The sequence below is a fragment of the Pseudophryne corroboree genome, chromosome 3 (assembly GCF_028390025.1).
Source record: "Pseudophryne corroboree isolate aPseCor3 chromosome 3, aPseCor3.hap2, whole genome shotgun sequence".
Lineage (NCBI taxonomy): Eukaryota > Metazoa > Chordata > Amphibia > Anura > Myobatrachidae > Pseudophryne > Pseudophryne corroboree.
In genome coordinates this window covers 394957038-394978426 of record NC_086446.1, presented here as the reverse complement: position 1 = coordinate 394978426, position 21389 = coordinate 394957038, and the positions used below count along the sequence as shown (strand labels likewise).

Genomic DNA, 21389 nt, shown 5'->3' with positions numbered 1-21389 from the left:
CTCATTAACCCTTGCGAAACTGAATGATCTGAATAAGAAGCTGGAGTTCGAATAAGAAGTGAATAAGAAGCTGGAGCTTGAATAAGAAGCTGGCCGAATAAGAAGCTAACTTCAGCCTCGTCTCCCATGCCATGAATATATTGGTACAAATGATTTAAATCACAAAGCCTGATGCAGCCGCTCCAAAAATTGTTACCACACAGGTCTATGTAATAAATGCACTAGTAAGCACTCTCTCTATGCTGCCTCCCTCACACTCACTTCCTCTACTGAGATGACTCCTCCCCTGGGGGCGTGGCTGGAAATAACCTGCGCCTGCTGCGTGGAAGTGCAACTTCTCTCTGCTGCATGTCCTCTCCTCTGCAGAGTGCAGACCCTTCCCAAGCAGGTACAGAACTTACTATTACTGCTCAGTGCGCCTCTCTCGCAGAGTAAAACGTCTGTGTACATCTGCTCGGCGCGTTAGTGTTCCCCGTCTTCTCTTCCATACCTTGGCCAGGATTGCGCAAGCCTGCAGGTTGGACAGTTTGGTTACGGTTTGCAGGTGTTTCAGGTGATGACAGCATTTAGGGCGATCTTCCCTCTCCGTTAGCCAGCTGCAGCACATTCATACTAGGTTGTGATTTATACTAGGTTGTGATTTATACATATTACTGTGTTTTTCTTCCATAGTTATTTATCAGATAAATATACGTAGGTAGGTGAATAACTTCTTGCAGACAGGGGTCGTGTAACAGCAAGGTACATACTGTATGTAGGACAGCACACTCTGACTGTAACACTTTAATCACCCACAAATTGTGTTAGAAATGCTTGTTTGCTTTTTGGCATGTGCTGTAGTTTTTTATGCACGCACGTTTTATTAGGATGTGTTATGTATAGTACACCCTCCTCATATTATGTACTGTACTGTGACAATGGTATTGTGTGCTCAGTGCTGTACTGACATGCACTGTGCATGGCTCTCTTCTGCATAATCCACAATGACAAGAATCTGTACCTCCTTTTATTTCTCTGCTTGGCTGCTGTAGCTGTCATCCCTGAGTTACCCAGAAACCAGTATTTGTGACTACTAGTTAATTAAGAAACCTAAAACTTATTCTGATTGTTGTTCCAGTTTCGTTGTTTCTGTGTATATGCTGAAACTGCAGTAACCAGAACTGTTGTATCTAATGCCTTCCTGTCCCTGGATTCTCTAATGCATGGGTCTTCATCCTGTGGCCCTCCAGCTGCTGTGAAACTACACATCCCAGCATGCCCTGCCACAGTTTTGCTATTAAGGTATGCTAAAACTGAGGCAGGGCATGCTGGGATGTGTAGTTCCACAGCAGCTGGAGGGTCGCAGGTTGAAGACCCATGCTCTAATGCATGACTGCCAACTAATTACATTGCCAGGGTGTAAAGTTTGGTGGGAAACTTAGGGGGTCATTCCGAGTTGTTCGCTCGCAAGCTGCTTTTAGCAGCATTGCACACGCTAAGCCGCCGCCTACTGGGAGTGAATATTAGCATCTTAAAATTGCGAACGAAAGATTCGCAATATTGCGATAAGACATCTCTGTGCAGTTTCTGAGTAGCTCGAGACTTACTCTTCCAGTGCGATCAGTTCAGTGCTTGTCGTTCCTGGTTTGACGTCACAAACACACCCAGCGTTCGCCCAGACACTCCTCCGTTTCTCCAGCCACTCCCACGTTTTTCCCAGAAACTGTAGTGTTTTTTCCCACACGCCCCTAAAACGTCCTGTTTCCGCCCAGAAACACCCACTTCCTGTCAATCACATTACGATCACCAGAACGATGAAAAAAACGTGAGTAATATTCCTAACTGCATAGCAAATTTACTTGGCGCAGTCGCAGTGCGAACATTGCGCATGCGCATTAAGCGGAAAATCGCTGCGATGCGAAGAAATTTACCGAGCGAACAACTCGGAATGACCCCCTTAGTCACCTAAGAATGTCCCTATTTTCCATTATTTACCAACTGCATTATAAAGCTCTATTATTCTGCATGTTTCTGTTTTTGACAAGGAGTATTTCCAATGTATTATAAAATGTGTTACATAAGACATGATGGGGATTGTAAGGTTCCAAGGATCCCCTAAACAGTATCATGTGTAACCTGTTAATGCAGCAGCCAATTATCCCTGTGATATATTTAATAGGTTGGCGAATGTGCATAATATAAATATTAAATAAAGATTTCACAAAACTTTGGACTGTTATTTGATCAAATGTATTTACAAACATAACTACTGTAGAATTACACTGAAGTGCATTTTTAGGCACCTGCATATTATTATACAAGATTTTAGTTTTGGTCAGTATGGCAAGAATACAATGTTAATTATTTATCCCATATCATTTTAACAATTTCATTATTATAGGAAATTTATTTTCTCTACTGCAATATTTGACACACCTATAATGTAAAAATGTAGTTGGCACAATATGGGGCTGATTAGTAAAATGTGTTCTGTTTCACTATACTTCATAAAATAAAGGGGAATAGTGTGTGGAATTTATGCCTGTGGCACATGCCTGGAGAGGTAATTTGTGGGCATGCAAACAAAAATAAGAGTAGACCACAACTGCAGATACATTTGTTGCGCCAGGGATGTAATTGTGGGGTGTCGTATGTTAGATAGAATAGACTTAGGTCGACCACTATTGGTGGACATGGTTTCTAGGTCGACAGGGACTCTAAGTTGACATGTACTAGGTCGACATGAGTTTTTTTTACATATTTTTTTTGTGTGTCGTTTTCTTCGTAGAGTGACGGGGAACCCCAATTAGTGCACTGTATACCCTCGCATGGCTCGCCATGCTTCGGGCACGGTGACTCACTCCGCTACTGCTGCGCTCGGCATTGTAGTCCACGTGGATCGTTAAGTATGAAAAAGGTCAAGAAATGAAAAAAAAATTGTGAAAAACTCATGTCGACCTTTTGTCATATCGATATAGTACATGTTGACATAGAGTCCCTGTTGACCTAGAAACCATGTCGACCTACTTACTGTTGACCAATAGTGGTCAACCTAGACACTGTCAACCTAAGTCTTGTCGACCTAGAGACCGGATCCTGTAATTGTGCCCCAACATCACTTATGGCGCACACTCACAAAAATGTATTTAATAATAAACATAAAAGGTTATGTCCTCCCCTTGAAATTAGCAATCTGTTCCCTGTGATAGTATGAGCAGTCCTGCCTGGTATAGCCTAGTGCTGCTTAACTCTTTCGGCTCTGGAAGACCTAATGCTTGTTTGTTCCCCCCCTGCTCTAGTTGTAAACAGCATAGGGGGTAATTCAGAGCTTCTCGCTGGGCTGCAAACTTTGCTGTCCTGCGTTCAGATAGTCACCGCCCCCCAGGGAGAGTGTATATTTGCTGTGTGATTGCATGTGTACGCCGAGTTGCAAAAATCCACTGTGTGCAGTCTCTGCGCAGCCCAGGACTTACTCCTACAGTGCGATCACAACAGGCTGACCGGGGCCGGAGCTGACGTCAGACACCCTCCCTGAAAACGCTTGGGCACGCCTGTGTTTTTCCGGACACTCCCAGTAAACGGTCAGTTACCACCCATAAATGGCTTCCTCCTGTCAATCACCTTGCAAACGCCTGTGCGATCGGAATTTTCGCACCATCCTATCGCTGATTGGTGATGCCCATTGTTGCCTGACGCGCATTGCGGTGCATGCGCAGTTAGGACCTGGTTGCCTGCTGTGTGAAAACGCACAGCAGCGATCAGTTGTGAATAACCCCCATAGTCTATAGCACTCCTGCCAGATGCTTATTCTTGGAGTGGTACAAGTCTTCATGTGGCTCCATATTTACACAATCTTATACTGAGTTGTAAAAATCTTCAGATTTGCGCAACCCAAAATATTCACATGTAGCCCACGTTTGGACAACAAAGTTTTTGTCCAGCATATTTCAAGTCCAGTGTATGTTATCTAAATTATGAGGGCTGTGCAATAAGTTTCTGGATGCACAAAAAGTGTTATATTTACAAAGTGAACGTTACATTTTTTTCAAAGTATTCGCAAGAGTAGTCTATGCAAAGTTGCATGCTCTCAAACCACTTGGTGAAGCAACTAGACAGATATGTCTTCTACATGCTCGATGAAGGTCTCCACTGCAGTTTCCGATGACTCAAAACGAATCCCACGCATATTGTGCTTGACTTGTGGGAACATGAAGTCGTCGCAGGAGGCCAGGTCTGGACTGTACAGCAGATGACCAAGCTCCTTAATGCGTTCATGGGACAGAAAATCCACCACTTTCCTGGACTTGTGGACAGGTGCATTGTCGTGATGGAGAAGGGTGCAAGTTCTAGGACAGCACCTAGAAATGGCTTACAGTGCTTGCCGCAGGCATTGATTGGCGTACCAGTCCCTGATGATGATGCGCTGCTGTATGAGTGATATGGTAGTTACATCAACAGTCTTGGCTACAAAAACAGTTACCGTCTGCTTGGCCATGCTGTGCTCATAGGAACTTCTGTGGTGGCGCACCTCCAACTGGTGTCCACTGGGCTGACTGCTGTTTGGTTTCGGGGTCGAAACTGTAGATCCAGTATTCATTGCTACTGGTGATCTCCCAGACAAAGTGGAGTGACCACCATCAAAACTGGCCAGCATGTTGCAGCACCAAGCTACCTGAGCCTCCTTCTGCTCTTGAATCAGCTCATGGGGCACCCAGCCTGCAGAAACCTTGCTCAGGTCAAACGTTTAATGGCGTATCAACCGGATGGATCCCTATGAGATGCCTATCTCCTTCTCTAACTGGGCCAAGGTCACCCTGGCATCCACGTCAACTATGGCCTGCATGGCATCAACATTGTCCCCGGTGATGGCAGACAGAGGTCGGATGCAGCGCTCGTCTTCCGGGGGCCGTCTCCTGCACTGAAATTCTGAAAACCACTCAAACAAAGTGGTTTGGGATCCCCAAAAGCAGCTCACAGTTGGTCAGAACTCTCCTGTCATCGAAGACCACTCTTGTACTCATAGAAGATCATGGCTCTCCAGTCTCCTCTGTTGAGCTCCATAAAGAGCTTGTGAAGGAAGTGAACATGCTGACTTCTTCGGTGTGCAGTGATGGGTATATATGGTCCTGTGCCTCGACATTTCACAAGAACTTTAGTCAGAGATTACAGTTCACAAAACCAGATTGTGTCTACTCCACACCCCTCGTATGTGGTAAAGTGTGGAAATGTAAAATATAAGATTACATAATTGTGCCCACAACATCCATATAATTAAAAAAAAATACAAAGATTGCTTTGTTTAAACCGGTTCAGGTTCAAAATGAAACTTAGGGTTGGGTTCAAATAGCTGTGGTAATTGCTGTGCGAGGAAAAGTTCTAGTAGCCTGAGACTTTTACAACTGGGACTATTCGATTATCGACCTTTTTAGGTAAAAGAATGGCTAACCCATAGATTCCAGGATAAGTGCGCAGAGCTATGGGTTAACATGTTTGTGAGCGCTTCCGCAGATTTCTGTTCAAGCATCCCTCAGGTTCGAACCAATATCCACGTTAAGTGCAGCCTGCAGCTAATTGAATTAATCTCTTAGAGAGCATGTTGAGTGTGAGATAATCCAATTTTACATGATGCTTGGTGCACTATGAAAGTTTTGCTGTGCTTGGTTCACTCAAGAGAGAGCATTGAAAACCAGTGCTCAATGGTGTGTTACTCTCAGTCATGGGAACTAATGGAGTTAACCTGGGTAAGGTCTACTTTGATGCAAAAGGCTGAGGAAGCACTATGGTTCCTATTTATTTATAGTCACATAAAAGGTCCATAAAATATCAGCTCTTATTGCCGCTATTAACATTGATAAGAAATGACCATTTAATAATCTGGAATGGCTCATCGTTGTTCCATATACGACCATATGCTTCTGAGAGTTCTTTCTGCTGCTGGCAAGCATATGCACACATGTACTAGCTAGAGGATAGAGGGAAGGAGACTCCAACATGTCAGAGAAGATCCCTCTCCAGCTGTGCTTTAGTTATTGGTTAGACCTTCTAATTCCATCCTCAGATAAGCTCCAACATGTTAATCTTGATAAATAGCTCCACTTTGCAGTCTTTATAAACGAGTTATGGGTACTGCAGTGTTTTGTGTTGCACAATCAAGAGTTATCTCTAATATCTCCTCTGTTATACTCTTGCTAAATAGTCCTGTTACTTTGCAGTGCCTTAAACATGTGAAACAGCCTTTTCATTCATGATTTAAGGCTTGATAAATATGCTTCCTATGTTTCTAAGCCACTTTCTGCTGAAGTCAACTGCTGAATTTGATTCAGTTTTTCCAACTCCAAAGGCCATCTTGCTTTAACCCAAACAATTGTGTGTGTCATTTTGTAACTTTGGGGGGTATCCTATTAGCAGCGTTATTTACCCCCGCTAATAGTTTTGCTGTGAACTATCCAATTAGCCCCGTAAACTGGCACCTATGGGGGAATATACTTTGGGTTGGCAGGCATCCAAAAAAGTAATCTGCGATAAGCATCCTCCAGAGCCGCGATAATTCATGGGATCGGGAGCTTATCCCAGATCCCATGTGTTATCGGAAGATCCCGGGTCTTTTTTCGGGCAATTAAAAACTGCCTAGAATTGGATAGCACGATAATGACCACCGGTCAAAAAGCAGGCCGTTTTTATCTGCCGAAAAATTATCACACCTAATAGTGTACTCATAGTGTACTCCCACTGTAGTGTTCACTCTAGAAGTGAAATGGGGCATGGCGCCGGACTCCGGGGGCATATGTGCACGTGCGTGGCGAAGCTGCGCGCGCACCGGAAACGGGGCGTGGCCACACAAATTAGGGGGCGTCATTTTAGTGGGCGGTGCAGCCCACAGATGCTACTATAGAGGGCGTCTGTGGCCGGCGACGTCACTTTTGGGGGCGTGCCCAGCACCTCCGTCGGTGCTGGGCTTCCCCCAGCTCTCTCCCAATGCGTGAATGGATGCCGCGCGCATGCGCACGGCATCTTTACACGTTGGGAGGGCAGGAAGCGGGCGGCTGTTCTAGCAGGGCGCCGCAAAAGGGGTAGGGCGGGTTTTGCCTGCTAAAAAACGGGCAGGGCGCCGTGCCCTGCTAAAACAGCCTAGAGTGAACACTACCACTGCAGGCTACTGTTGTTGTTGATGTTACCTATGCAAATGCTTTAGATTGTGCTGTGAAGAGGCAATATATGATTTAAACTTGTGTTTAATCCAGAGTTGCCTACTCTCCCTCATTCTGCAGGAGACTCCCTGAAATAGTAGCAATCTCCCTCACTCCCTGAATAGACCAGCAATCTCCCTGATTTTACTTTACATTCTTGGGTAAAAAACTAAATCAGAGATACATACATTCAAATGAGTTCATCTGTGCCATTTTCCTGCATTGTTATAAGGCACAATGTTCGCTATGGCTACATGCATTTTAAATAAGGTTCCTCTTGGCCACTCACAGTATATGGAAGTTCTTCTAAAACACAATACACAAACAAGTCCTGAAAAATATTGGTGTATTTTTTTTGTTCAACAAGTAGATCTTACAAACTTTGGGGATCATTTTACATTTAAGTCATTTTTATGACACCTCTCTCAGATGTAGCAGTACACGTCAGCGCAGATAGGTGTTACTTTCACATTCTCCCTGAAATGCTTTTTCAAAAGTAGGCAAGTATGGTTTCAACTAAAAATGTATCCTGTTATTATCTGCATAAAGCATAGAGGTCACTAAGCAGTCATGTGATGATACAACAATCTGATCTGCATATAGTACGCCTGTGACCATGCTACTTCCTCTTTCCTAGCCGATGTGCAGTATGTTATTTCAGTCTCCAGATTTCTGTTACAGAACTCCTAGTCTTCATATCAAATGTACAAGTTGTTTTATACCAAATATTTAATATACCGTATATACTCGAGTATAAGCCGACTTTTTCAGCACTTTTTTTTGTGCTGAAAAAGCCACCTCGGCTTATACAGGCAGAGGCAGAGCAGTGTGAAGGAGGGACACGGAGCGCACAGCGCGCGGCTCTCCTGTGTCCCTCCTGCATCTCCGGCGGCAGCAGCGGCGGTTCTATTACAGGAAGTACCCGTTCGTGACCTCTGATCACGAACCGGCACTTCCTTTAATAGACCCGCCGCGGCCGCCGAAGATGCAGGAGGGACACAGGAGAGGCGCGTGCTGTGCGCTTCGTGTCCCTCCAGAAGACAGCGCGGGATCGACGGAGGGGTAAGTAACAACACTGTGGGGCATACCTGGCACTTGGGGAGGGAACGTATCTGGCATCATGAGGGGGTGTATCTGGCAGCACTGTGGGGGCATATCTGGCAGCACTGTGGGGGCATATCTGGCAGCACTGTGGGGGCATATCTGGCAGCACTGTGGGGGCATATCTGGCAGCACTGTGGGGGCATATCTGGCAGCACTGTGGGGGCATATCTGGCAGCACTGTGGGGGCATATCTGGCAGCACTGTGGGGGCATATCTGGCAGCACTGTGGGGGCATATCTGGCAGCACTGTGGGGGCATATCTGGCAGCACTGTGGGGGCATAACTGGCAGCACTGTGGGGGCATATCTGGCAGCACTGTGGGGGCATATCTGGCAGCACTGTGGGGGCATATCTGGCAGCACTGTGGGGGCATATCTGGCAGCACTGTGGGGGCATATCTGGCAGCACTGTGGGGGCATATCTGGCAGCACTGTGGGGGCATATCTGGCACTATGAGGGCATATCTGGCACTGAGGGCTGTGTACGGCTAGAGCTGCATTTCCCACCCTAGGCTTATACTCGAGTCAATAAGTTTTCCCAGGTTTTTGTGGTAGAATTAGGTGCCTCGGCTTATATTCGGGTCGACTTATACTCGAGTATATACGGTAATTGGACATGTACTTTAAAATAGACATACTTTGCAATTTAATTTATTCTAAAACATATTTTTTTAAATATTTTTATTTGCACAGTATTGTGTATGTAATAATAAAAAATAATAATAATTAAAAAAATACATATATATATCTATTTTTTTATTTTATTTACAGAAACAGATGACACATAGCAGGTAACAAACGTACAACATATTTGAGCTTATCTGTCAATGGGGAAGTCAAAGGACATATTGCCTTGGACTTCCCCATGGACAGATAAGCTTACATTTTTTGTACGTTTGTTACCTATTATGTGTCTTTTACTGTGGAATTAAAACTATTCTCTCACAACAGAGGTACCTGAAGTGAAGGATCCTTTTTTTTTTTTTAAGCCTTTTATTGGGGCTATACTGCTTTATTGGGACTATACTGCTCCTAAATCTGATCACAGCGGATACTATTTATTTATAATTTATTTATTTTCACGTATACACTTTGTTGTTCACACAACCAAAGAAATATTATTATTGTCTCACACTGTTAGGCGCTTTTTCACTTCATCTGTCAAAATTTTTATATATGTGGTTCACAAATACACTTTTTTTTTCTGATTCAAAGCTATATCTCTCTATCTATCTATCTATCTATCTATCTCTATCTATCTATCTATCTATCTATCTATCTTAAAGTTTTATTTTTTAATAGAGGTGTATCAAGAGTACCTATACACCTTAGTTTAATATAAAGAAAGATGCATTCCTGAGATTTCTCGAAACAGCAAAATCTCATTAAGGATCGCTGGAGCCCTGCAAACGCTTGGACACGCCTGCGTTTATCAAACCACTCCCTGAAAACGGTCAGTTGCCACCCAAAAATGCATTTTTTCCTGTCAATCTCCTTGCGATCGGCTGTGCGAATTGATTCTTCGTAAAACCCATCGCACAGCAATGATCCGCTTTGTACCCGTGCGACACGCCTGCATGCGTATGCACTGCAATGCGCACAGTTCTGACCTGATTGCAGCGCTGCAAAAAACGCTAGTGCGCGATCAGTCTGAATTACCCCCATGGTTTTGCCCAACTGCTAACAAATTTGCTGCTGCGATCAACTCTGAATTACCCCCATTGTGCGCTGATACCACTTCTCCCCGTAATGAGTGTTGTGTTAATGGGCAAGTGATGATAAGCAGCGGCATTAGTAACAGATTATGGAAGCAGGGTTCGCCTTTCCATACATAACTGGAGAAACAGGACAAACCCATGTATTTCTATGAAAATGAAGGAAAAGGGGATTATCACTGCTATATCCATTTTCCCCATACTTGTGAATTATCTGGAGGTCAGTCTGCAAGAGCCCAAATGGAAACGTTTATACAGTCCTGCAGTGGTCATCTTCATCTCTTACGTTTGCACCAGGTTCCAGCATACCCAAAATGTACATTCCAATACTGCCTCTACAGGCTATCGAGTCATAAGATTAAGATAAGAAAAACACGTGCACCCTTTTGTTGTATACATGCACATTATACAAATATACGTATCTGATCCTAAAATGTATGACCAACTCTACATGAGCCTTCATATGGTTTGCAATCCGAATTAAATCTGTTTATGACTAAACGCTCCTTCTACAAGCTAAAATTGAAGTGTCTTTCAAAACTAATGGCCCCCATACACTTGAACGATTGCATTTGACGCGATTTCGGGCCCGATTCCCCTTGAAGCTCACCTTGAGCTAAATTGCATCGAAAGTGCTTTTTTTGGTGCATTCGATGCGCATACAATCTTGCGATTTCTCGCATACCCCCTTTGACCAGTAATCGGGTGACATCGTATGATCGAATGCGAGCGCATCGCATGCTGACCAAAGCACACCAGATTTATCTGCAAGATTTTTAAAAATTTAAATAGAGGGCTGGCCTATCAGGGGGATATATAAACAAGCAGCCATTTTATAGTCTGTGCACCTCTGTTTGCTTTGTGACTAGAGAAGTTTGGTTTATACCTGCTGCTCGCTCCACATTGCTAGCTACCAAGCACTGCTTTGTTCTGCCTGCTTTACAAAGTGTTTCTATACTGCTGTGTGTGTGTGTGTGTGTGTGTGTGTGTGTAGAGATGAATTCTACTCGCTATCAGGCTCTCATGTGCTACTCTGTGCTCAAGATGAGGGGAGACAGGGAGAGGACCCAGCAAAGTCGGAGAGAGAGATCTGGCTGCTTAAGTGGCCTACTCGTTCCTACATGCCCCTCCTGGATGAGATCAGAGACAACAACCCGGATGACTACCGCAACTTCCTGTGCATGGATGATGACACTTTTCAGGAGTTGCTGCGTCTGGTGACCCCCCCCCATACAGAAGCGGGATACCAAATGGCGGGTGCCTATCCCTGCTGAGGAGAGGCTCATGGCTACCCTGCGGTTCCTGGCTACTGGAAAGTCATTTGAGGACCTGAAGTTTGGGACCCGTATCTCTGCGCAGGCTTTGGGACACATCATACCTGAAACCTGCAAGGTTATTATCAAGGTGCTTCAGTACAAGTACTGTAAGGTAAGAAAATGACACCACACATTGCTTGTTGTTTAACAAAAATGTTTTATTTTTCAAACGGCATTTGGTAGAAAAAAATGTTTTTTATTTCAAGACATAACTTTTTTTATTAAATATGCAGCCAACATGGCTGAACTTTAGCAAACGGTTTAAGTTTTCATGATGCAGCACATCTGCATCATTACATTTATGAAATGAAAAAAAAATAGCTATTTCTGCAGCGGGGTACACTGGGATTCCACAGTGAATACATCGGGGTGTAGAGTTGGATCTTGATCCGAGGCACCAACAGGCTAAAGCTTTGACCGTTCCAAGGATGCACTGCACTGCCTCTTCTATAACCCTGCCTCCGGGCACTGGAGCTCAGTTTGCAAGTTGGTGCCTGCAGAGCAGGTCACTAACGGGTGGGGCTGCGCTAGTCAGCCCTGAAAAGAGCTTTTTAAGAAGACTTCAAGGGCCGCAGCACTGTTTGTCATTTTGACATTGTGTGCTGTGGCTCCATCACCTCCCCAGCAGCGCTAAATACTCCAGCTGCCGGTTTCCCGGGTACTTGCAGCGGAGGCGCAATGGTCTTCAGGCACACCACCGCTGACGCTCTCCTGGATCGCGTGGCTGTACATCAGGGAGGAGGTAAGAGGGTCCCTCAAGTGGGACCCGCCGGTAAATCACGGTCCCGGGAGATGGACCGCGCCGCTAGTGTGGACACTGTACTGCACAGGGACCCCACTATATCCACCAGGGCAGGGAGCACAGGTCGAAATTAACAAAGATCCGTTTTACATAGGCTACACAGTACCCGGTGGTGAGGACCAGCATAGGGGATAAGGTGCTGACCTGTAGCCCCTCCCCCAGCTCCGGGCGTCATCTACTGCTGGTGTTCCCGCCCTGGAGCTGCGTCTCACTCCCTGAAGAGATTTTGACGCCATCTTTACAAGTAACTGCAGCTGGTCTCCAGGACTGCAGGGCATTGTCTCCTCTGTAAATCTGCCTGTCTCATCAGCGCTGTGATTTTACAGGCACTTAAGTATTCTACATGTTATTTTAGACAATGTTAGTTAAGAAAAAGTGTACTTATACCTGAATATATATATATATATATATATATATATATATATATATATATAATATATATATATAAAAAATTAGTTTTACTTGTCCAGTGCAGTTTTATTGTTTATCTGTAATAACTCATGCATTGTACCTGTGACTGAGTGTGCCTGTAGCTGCTGTGTGGATTTCATTCTCGTGTATCACACTTCTTGCTATCACTATATTCTGTACCCTGGGGAGCTAGGTGCGTCAGGGTCTCCTTTATATATAGTGCTGCTCAGTATATACTGTTTTTGTATATTTTTTTTTACTGTTTTACTGTGTATTTCAGTCACCTCATACCGCTTTAATCCTCTGTGTTCTGTATTTGCTGTCACATAAATCAGGGGGTTATTTACATGTATTGTGTGTGTCTGGTTATATTGTACTGTTACGCTCTAAGGCTACATTCCCTATAATGTCTGCCACACAGGGTGGGAAATCCGCGGACGCTTCTGCATCATGCAGTGCTGGCACCAAGGATTTCCCTGAGGGGGAAGTTTTAGCTGATGGTTCAGGCACTGGGTGCCGTACACCTCCCAGTCAGCCCGCAGCACCTGTGGCCAATCAGGACCCACCTTGGGCAGCGTTCTCAAGTATGCTGAATACGCTTGTGACATGTCTTACGTCCCCTTTGGGACCTTCTGTACCATTTGAGCCACACATTGTCCCTGTAGTTAATCCGCCCTGGCCGGACACTGTCTAGTTACAACAATTAAATCAATCTTTGGTTAGACAAAAGTCTACCCCACGCCCCTCTGGGGGCAAGGGGTCACCTAAGCGGGCCATTTCTTCCTCACAATCCACTAATATTTCGGATAATACTTCTGATGAGGATGGGGAATATACTGATCCGTCAGACACTGATACAGTTGCTTTTGATGAATCTACAACCCAGGTTGATGTTCCTGACCTAGTGGAGGCTATTAAGATGATTCTTCAAACTGATGATGATGATTGATCCCACTACTGCGTCTAAGAAACCTGATAAGTTCAAACGTCAAACGGTTACTAAAGTAGTCTTACCACATTCTGACCATTTAATTGACATACGTCAGCAATCCTGGTCGTCTCCAGGAAAGAAAGTTTCCCTGTTTAAAAAGATGCTAGCTCGTTATCCTATCCCTGCGGAGTTGAGTTACAAGTGGGAAACTCCACCGCCGGTGGACTCTCATGTCGCCCGTCTTCTGGTGTCATCTCTTCTGCCAGTCACCACTGTCACCTCACTGAAGGAACCATGGATAAACGTGTGGAGGAATGCCTAAAGTCTATTTACTCCCTTACAGGTGCTGTACATAGACCCACTATAGCAGCCTCCTTGGCCGCAAAAGGAATTGAAGCATGGGTTCAGGCAATTGAGGATGAGCTGCCTCAGGATATTTCTGACACTGCCAGACAATATCTGTCTCATATTACCACAGCCTCCCACTATATTCAGGAGGCGTCCCCTGAGGCAGGTGTAATGGCAGCCAAGGCGTTTACTACGTCTATACTGGCTCGCCGAATTCTGTGGTTGAGGTCCTGGATGGTGGACCTTGACTCCAAAAAGACCTTGGAGGTGCTCCCTTTTAAGGGAGACATCCTTTTTGGGGAGGATCTGAATAATATTATGACTGACTTGGCAACTGCTAAGACTGTGTTTCTCCCAAGTACTAATCCTTCTGCACCGAAGGCAAAGAGTACCACTTTTCGTTCCTTTCGACCTCCAGGGAAGGCAAAGGGTCAGGCGTACCCGAGGTCAGGTTTGTACTTCCAAATCCTCTAAGCCCAAACCTAAACAATCCTGTGCCGCCCGTCAGCCTGCTTCCAAACAAGGGTGGGAGGCCGACTTCTGCAGTTTGCCCAGGCCTGGTTAAAGATCACTTCAGGGCGTGGCCACGGCAGCACAGGAGTAGGAAGCAGATCCCGGGAGCTCCCTGGATTAAACATCCTCCTGTAATATCCTGGCCCCTTTGGTGTGCCTGAATACCCTGCTTTTCTTCCCTACGCTGCAGGGCACCGGCAGGCGATTTCCCCGCTCTCCCCGGGGTCTGTACGGCCGAGGAGACATACTTCCGGATTTGCGGCCTATACCTCCTCCGGATCCCCGGCCTCAATTTTGGAGATTCCCGGCCCCACTGCTCTGGACTGCTGCTTCCAGTCATAGAGGGAACACTCTCACTTAAAGGCTGACTGATATATAACTGGTGAGTGACTTCTACCTCCTGGGATCAAATTACACTTTGACTTCAGTTGCTGTCTTATTTTACATACTGAATAACTGCATCGCTCCTGCTCTCACCTATATTCTGGGACGCTGCCAGTACTTTCTTTTACATTTGCCTACTACTTTGGAGACCAGCTGCGGATGTGTTTCTGCTTATTACAACCCTAAAATTCACTCATTGCTGAAGTCTCCTTCTACGCTTTTGACCTGAGATTATACCGGAGTGTCTGTTACTACCTATTGTCCGTCATGGTTCGGGACGGCCAGCGCACGGCTGCGGCGAAGCTGGAGAAATTTGCCAGACAACCTAACCCACTAAACCAACGGGCCTCGCAGGCCGCTTCGCAGGGGGCCTCTCCGTCCCACTCCTACTCCCCATCTGCAACAGCTGCTGAATCCCCTAACACACCCGCAGCTCCATCTCTTCAACAAGTGCTGGAGGCAATAGCTGGATCGGAACAGCGTCTTTCAGATAAGATGGAGAAAGTGCAGTGTGATCCCTCACTGCTTCGGCAGGACGTCCAGCGCATACGAGAGAGAGTGGGAGAGGCAGAAACCCGTGTCTCGAATCTGGAGGATATGTGCGGTCCTATGAAACAATCTATTTCCACGGTAACCCAGCAAGTAACATCCCTTCAATCCAAATGACTAGACATGGAGGGTCGGCTGCGTAGAAATAATGTGCGATTTGTGGGCCTGCCGGAGAAGGAGGAGGGCTCCCAGCCTGAGGTCTTCCTGGAGTCATGGCTTAAGGAACTGTACGGCGCTGAATCCTTCACGGCACAGTTTACGGTGGAGCGTGCACACCGGATACCATCTCGTCCTCTACCTCCTGGCGCCCCTCCGCGCACCTTCATCGCCAAATTTCTGCATTATAAGGACCGTGACTCGGTCCTCCGGTTGGGGCGCACAAAAGCCCCCCTTACCAGAAACGGGGTTACCGTGTCTGCTTTTCCTGATTTTGCCGCGGAAGTCCAGAAGGATCGAGCCCAGTTTATGCCTATCAAGAGGCGCCTCAGAGACCTGAACGTCTCCTACTCTATGCTATTCCCCTCCCGACTCCGGGTGGTAGCGGACGGGGAAACCAAATTCTTCAATTCCCCTAGAGAGGCGGCCCAATGGCTGGACAGATATGCTCCGGGAGCGCGCCAGATGGCCCCGGATTGAGGCCCTGCACTGTCTAATGATCGGTTGGGACCACCAGAGGCATCTACCCATAGTCCAGGGAGCCCCCCCTTGGCGTTGGTGGCTCAGGACTTTTCTTTTCTTTCTCTTGATCGCTTGACTTTGGTTAAGGGTTTTGTTTAGTGTTTAGCCCTTGAGAGATAGAAACGATAGTTTGGGATTTAAGTATGCCGAAGTTAGGGGTGGTATACGGGGAGGGGGGGAGAGTTCAGCGAACAGCTTGTTGCTGTGCCTTACACAAGTTTTTTTCTTTCTATAGTTTGTTATTTTTCTCATGCTTAAATTTGTTTTGGAGTACATTCATTTTGATGTGGGAAGTATGTCTGATGCATTGGATACTGTCGATTAAGAATCAGGGATTGAGTAGTATAGCACTGTTATTACCCTCACTAACAATTTCCAGGAATATTCGCTGGACTGTATCTTTAGGTTACTACATAGAATATTACCAGATCTATGGCTAATTTGAAATTTCTGACATGGAATGTTCGAGGTTTAAATAATAAGATAAAGCGTTCCTTAGTATTAACTACACTTCGGAAATATGGCCCGGATGTTGCATGTCTCTGCGAGACTCACTTGGAGGGGAATAGGTTACTGTCACTTAGAAGACCCTGGGTGGGCTGGGCCTATCACGCTTCTCACTCCTCTTCCTCCAGGGGTGTGTCAATCCTGATAAAGAAATCGGTCCAATTTGAGCTGGTATCGGTCAAGACTGACAAATACGGTCGATTTGTGTTCCTTGAATGTAGACTAAGTTCCCAACCCTACTGCATACTGGCGGTTTATATCCCCCCCCCATTCTCGTACGATGTACTACAGCAGGCCGCTTCATTCATAGCCTCCTCTCCGGACACCCCGGTAATCTGCTTGGGTGACTTTAACAATGTCATGAATTTAGCTTTAGACAGATGGCGCTCTCCGCAGGCTGCTGGGGTCCGCTCTAGTCCTACTAAATTTGCTGATTTTCTGAATAATTTGCAGTGGGTGGATGTGTGGAGAGCTCGGCACCCTACGATTAGACAGTTTTCATGCTTCTCTGGCACGCATGGTTCGTTCTCCAGGATCGATCTGACCCTACTCTCCCCCGTTCTTCTCCCTAGGGTGGTTGACGTCCAATACGAGGCCCGGGGTATATCTGATCACTCCCCTATGGTGTTGACTCTCGCTATGGTGAGCCAGAGGGGTCAATCTTATTGGAAACTGCATCCTTCCTGGCTGCTGCAAATAGGTGACTGCTCTGACCAGGTGACTCAGTGGGAGGGATACTTTACTGACAATGTAGGCTCGGCCCCCGGAACAGTGGTTTGGGATTCATTTAAGGCATTCCTAAGGGGAACGTATATTAGACGTATTTCTGCCCTCAAAATGTCCTGCAGGGAGAGAGAGCGAGCCCTTGAGAGTGACGCCAGGGATTTGGAATCTAGATACTTGGTGGATGGCACCCCTGCGCTGAAGGTACGCTGGCTGGCGGCCCAGTCGGCATGGGTGGCTCATCTGTCTGATAAAAACTCGCGCTCGCTTCTATTTCAGGCTACTAATATTTACATGCAGGGCGATAGGCCAGGTGGCCTGTTGGCTCGATTGGTGCACAGTGACCGCCCAGGTTCTACAATTGCTCAGATGACCGGTAGCGATGGCGCCCTTGTGAACACCACGCCGGAAATTGCGCAGCTATTCCGCTCCTACTATGCTGAGGTCTACAGTTCACAACTGGTAGACTCGACATCAGACCTCTCCGCTTATTTAAGTAATATTCCCCTACCCACACTCCCCCCGGAGGCCTCTGAGATGCTGGAGGCACCCTTAACTCTGGAAGAGGTAACGGCGGCTATTGGCTTGTCTCCCAGCGGCAAGGCACCGGGCTATGACGGCATCCCCTCAGAGGTATACAAGACCCACATAGATTTCTTCGGTCCTAGGCTTCACGCCCTGTATTCTGATATTTTTGTTAATGATCAACTTCCCCCCTCTATGGTGGAGGCGATTATTATAGTGATCCCGAAGCCCGGAAAAGACCCTAGATCCCCAGAATCCTATAGACCGATATCATTGATTCCCACTGACGCTAAGATCCTGGCAAAGATTTTAGCAGTTCGACTCAACACCGTAATTACTTCCATTATCCACTCCGACCAGACCGGCTTTATGCCAGGGATGTCCACTTCTATTAACCTACGTAGATTATATACCATCTTACAAATCCCATATGACTTCCCCTCTGACTCGGTAGTGGTCTCACTGGATACTGTCAAATGCCTTGGCGGCATCCAGTATCGAGTGGTCCTATCTATGGGAGGTCATGACAGCTATGGGTTTCGGGCCTAATTTTATAAAATGGATTAAATTGCTTTATCAGCACCCGACTGCCAGGATCTCAGTGAATGGCTATATCTCTCCCTCGTTCCGCCTGTTTCGCGGGACCAGGCAGGGATGTCCTCTGTCCCCAACCTTGTTTGCCCTGGCCATCGAACCCTTGGCCTGTCTAATAAGGTCCCACCCAGGCGTGGTGGGCATTCATACCGGCCCTCGTGAGGATAGGATTGCCCTTTACGCTGACGACATGCTGTTGTTTCTGCAGGATTACACCAGGTCTATGCCTACAGTGTTGCAATTGATTGAGGAGTTCGGTGTATATTCAGGCCTTCATATTAACTGGTCTAAGTCCTCTATTATGCCTGTGATTGGCCCCCCCCCTGCTGCTCCTAAAATCTCCCTACCGCTATGTTGGACGGCGAAATTTAAATATCTTGGGATTCAGGTAACCAATGACCCCTCTGACTTTACACCTTTGAACCTTGATCCGATCATGCAACAAATTACTCGTAAATCCAAGACTTGGTGTAAGCTTCCATTGACTGTATCTGGCAGGGTCAGCCTCGTAAAAATGATAATACTACCTAAGATTCTATATGTGGTTCTGCAATCCCCTGTATATATTCATCCATCCTTCTTTAGAAAATTGAATAGTGTCCTGTCTTCTTTAATATGGGCTAGCAAACGTCCTAGAATACAACTGAACACTCTCACCAGGCTGCGCAGCGACGGAGGTCTGGCCTTGCCAAACTTTCAGATGTACTACTATGCCGCTCAGCTGTCTCATATTAGTGCATGGGTACAGGATACTGGCGTCACTTCTCTACACTGGGTATTTGTCCAATGCTACTTCCCCGACTTATCCCCCCTGCAGGTGTTGCTGAGTGGGAGCTTGGCCCGGTTCCTCCCTCCTCTTATATACCAAGCCATGAAGGTGTGGCAGGCACTAAAAATTCTTTTGAAATTTGATGGATTGGACCCGGACACCCCCCTCTGGTATTCTAAATGGCTCCCTGAACTGTATGCGCTCGAGGGGAGGGAAGTTTGGGCCCCTAAATCAGTGATTTCCATAAATCACCTTTATACGGATAATACGCTCAAATCCTTCCAAGAACTAAAAGATGAGTTTAATTTGCCTAACTCCTATTTCTCTATCGTCCTAGTGGATGCTGGGGTTCCTGAAAGGACCATGGGGAATAGCGGCTCCGCAGGAGACAGGGCACAAAAAGTAAAGCTTTAGGATCAGGTGGTGTGCACTGGCTCCTCCCCCTGTGACCCTCCTCCAAGCCTCAGTTAGATTTTTGTGCCCGGCCGAGAAGGGTGCAATCTAGGTGGCTCTCCTAAAGAGCTGCTTAGAAAAGTTTAGCTTAGGTTTTTTATTTTACAGTGAGTCCTGCTGGCAACAGGATCACTGCAACGAGGGACTTAGGGGAGAAGAAGTGAACTCACCTGCGTGCAGGATGGATTGGCTTCTTTGGCTACTGGACATTAGCTCCAGAGGGACGATCACAGGTACAGCCTGGATGGTCACCGGAGCCTCGCCGCCGGCCCCCTTGCAGATGCTGAAACGAGAAGAGGTCCAGAATCGGCGGCAGAAGACTCCTCAGTCTTCTTAAGGTAGCGCACAGCACTGCAGCTGTGCGCCATTTCCTCTCAGCACACTTCACACGGCAGTCACTGAGGGTGCAGGGCGCTGGGAGGGGGGGCGCCCTGGGAGGCAAATGAAAACCTTTTTTGGCTAAAAATACCTCACATATAGCCTCCGGGGGCTATATGGAGATATTTAACCCCTGCCAGAATCCATTAAAGAGCGGGAGACGAGCCCGCCGAAAAAGGGGCGGGGCCTATCTCCTCAGCACACAGCGCCATTTTCCCTCACAGAAAGGCTGGAGGGAAGGCTCCCAGGCTCTCCCCTGCACTGCACTACAGAAACAGGGTTAAAACAGAGAGGGGGGGCACTAATTTGGCGTTAGAAATATATAAAAGATGCTATAAGGGAAAACACTTATATAAGGTTGTCCCTATATAATTATAGCGTTTTTGGTGTGTGCTGGCAAACTCTCCCTCTGTCTCTCCAAAGGGCTAGTGGGTCCTGTCCTCTATCAGAGCATTCCCTGTGTGTGTGCTGTGTGTCGGTACGTGTGTGTCGACATGTATGAGGACGATGTTGGTGAGGAGGCGGAGCAATTGCCTGTAATGGTGATGTCACTCTCTAGGGAGTCGACACCGGAATGGATGGCTTATTTAGGGAATTACGTGATAATGTCAACACGCTGCAAGGTCGGTTGACGACATGAGACGGCCGACAAACAATTAGTACCGGTCCAGACGTCTCAGAAACACCGTCAGGGGTTTTAAAACGCCCGTTTACTTTAGTCGGTCGACACAGACACAGACACGGACACTGAATCCAGTGTCGACGGTGAATAAACAAACGTATTCCTTATTAGGGCCACACGTTAAGGGCAATGAAGGAGGTGTTACATATTTCTGATACTACAAGTACCACAAAAGAGGGTATTATGTGGGATGTGAAAAAACTACCGTAGTTTTTCCTGAATCAGATAAATTAAATGAAGTGTGTGATGATGCGTGGGTTCCCCCCGATAGAAAATTATGGGCGGTATACCCTTTCCCGCCAGAAGTTAGGGCGCGTTGGGAAACACCCCTTAGGGTGGATAAGGCGCTCACACGCTTATCAAAACAAGTGGCGGTACCGTCTATAGATAGGGCCGTCCTCAAGGAGCCAGCTGACAGGAGGCTGGAAAATATCATAAAAAGTATATACACACATACTGGTGTTATACTGCGACCAGCGATCGCCTCAGCCTGGATGTGCAGAGCTGGGGTGGCTTGGTCAGATTCCCTGACTAAAAATATTGATACCCTTGACAGGGACAGTATTTTATTGACTATAGAGCATTTAAAGGATGCATTTTCTATATATGCGAGATGCACAGAGGGATATTTGCACTCTGGCATCAAGAGTAAGTGCGATGTCCATATCTGCCAGAAGATGTTTATGGACACGACAGTGGTCAGGTGATGCAGATTCCAAACGGCACAAAGGTGTATTGCCGTATAAAGGAAGAGGAGTTATTTGGGGTCGGTCCATCGGACCTGGTGGCCACGGCAACTGCTGGAAAATCCACCGTTTTTACCCTAAGTCACATCTCTGCAG

The 21389-nt window shown here is 46.5% G+C and overlaps 1 protein-coding gene across 1 annotated transcript in view; it reads left to right on the top strand.

Moving 5' to 3' along the window:
* The first annotated feature begins 255 nt into the window (after window positions 1-255).
* LOC135055717 (membrane primary amine oxidase-like) overlaps window positions 256-21389 on the top strand; it is a 159127-nt gene continuing 137993 nt past the window's right edge. The window contains exon 1 of the mRNA XM_063960097.1: window positions 256-388. Within this exon, the coding sequence (XP_063816167.1) occupies window positions 349-388 (40 nt within the window). The 5' untranslated portion in view covers window positions 256-348. The remainder of the gene's footprint in view (window positions 389-21389) is intronic.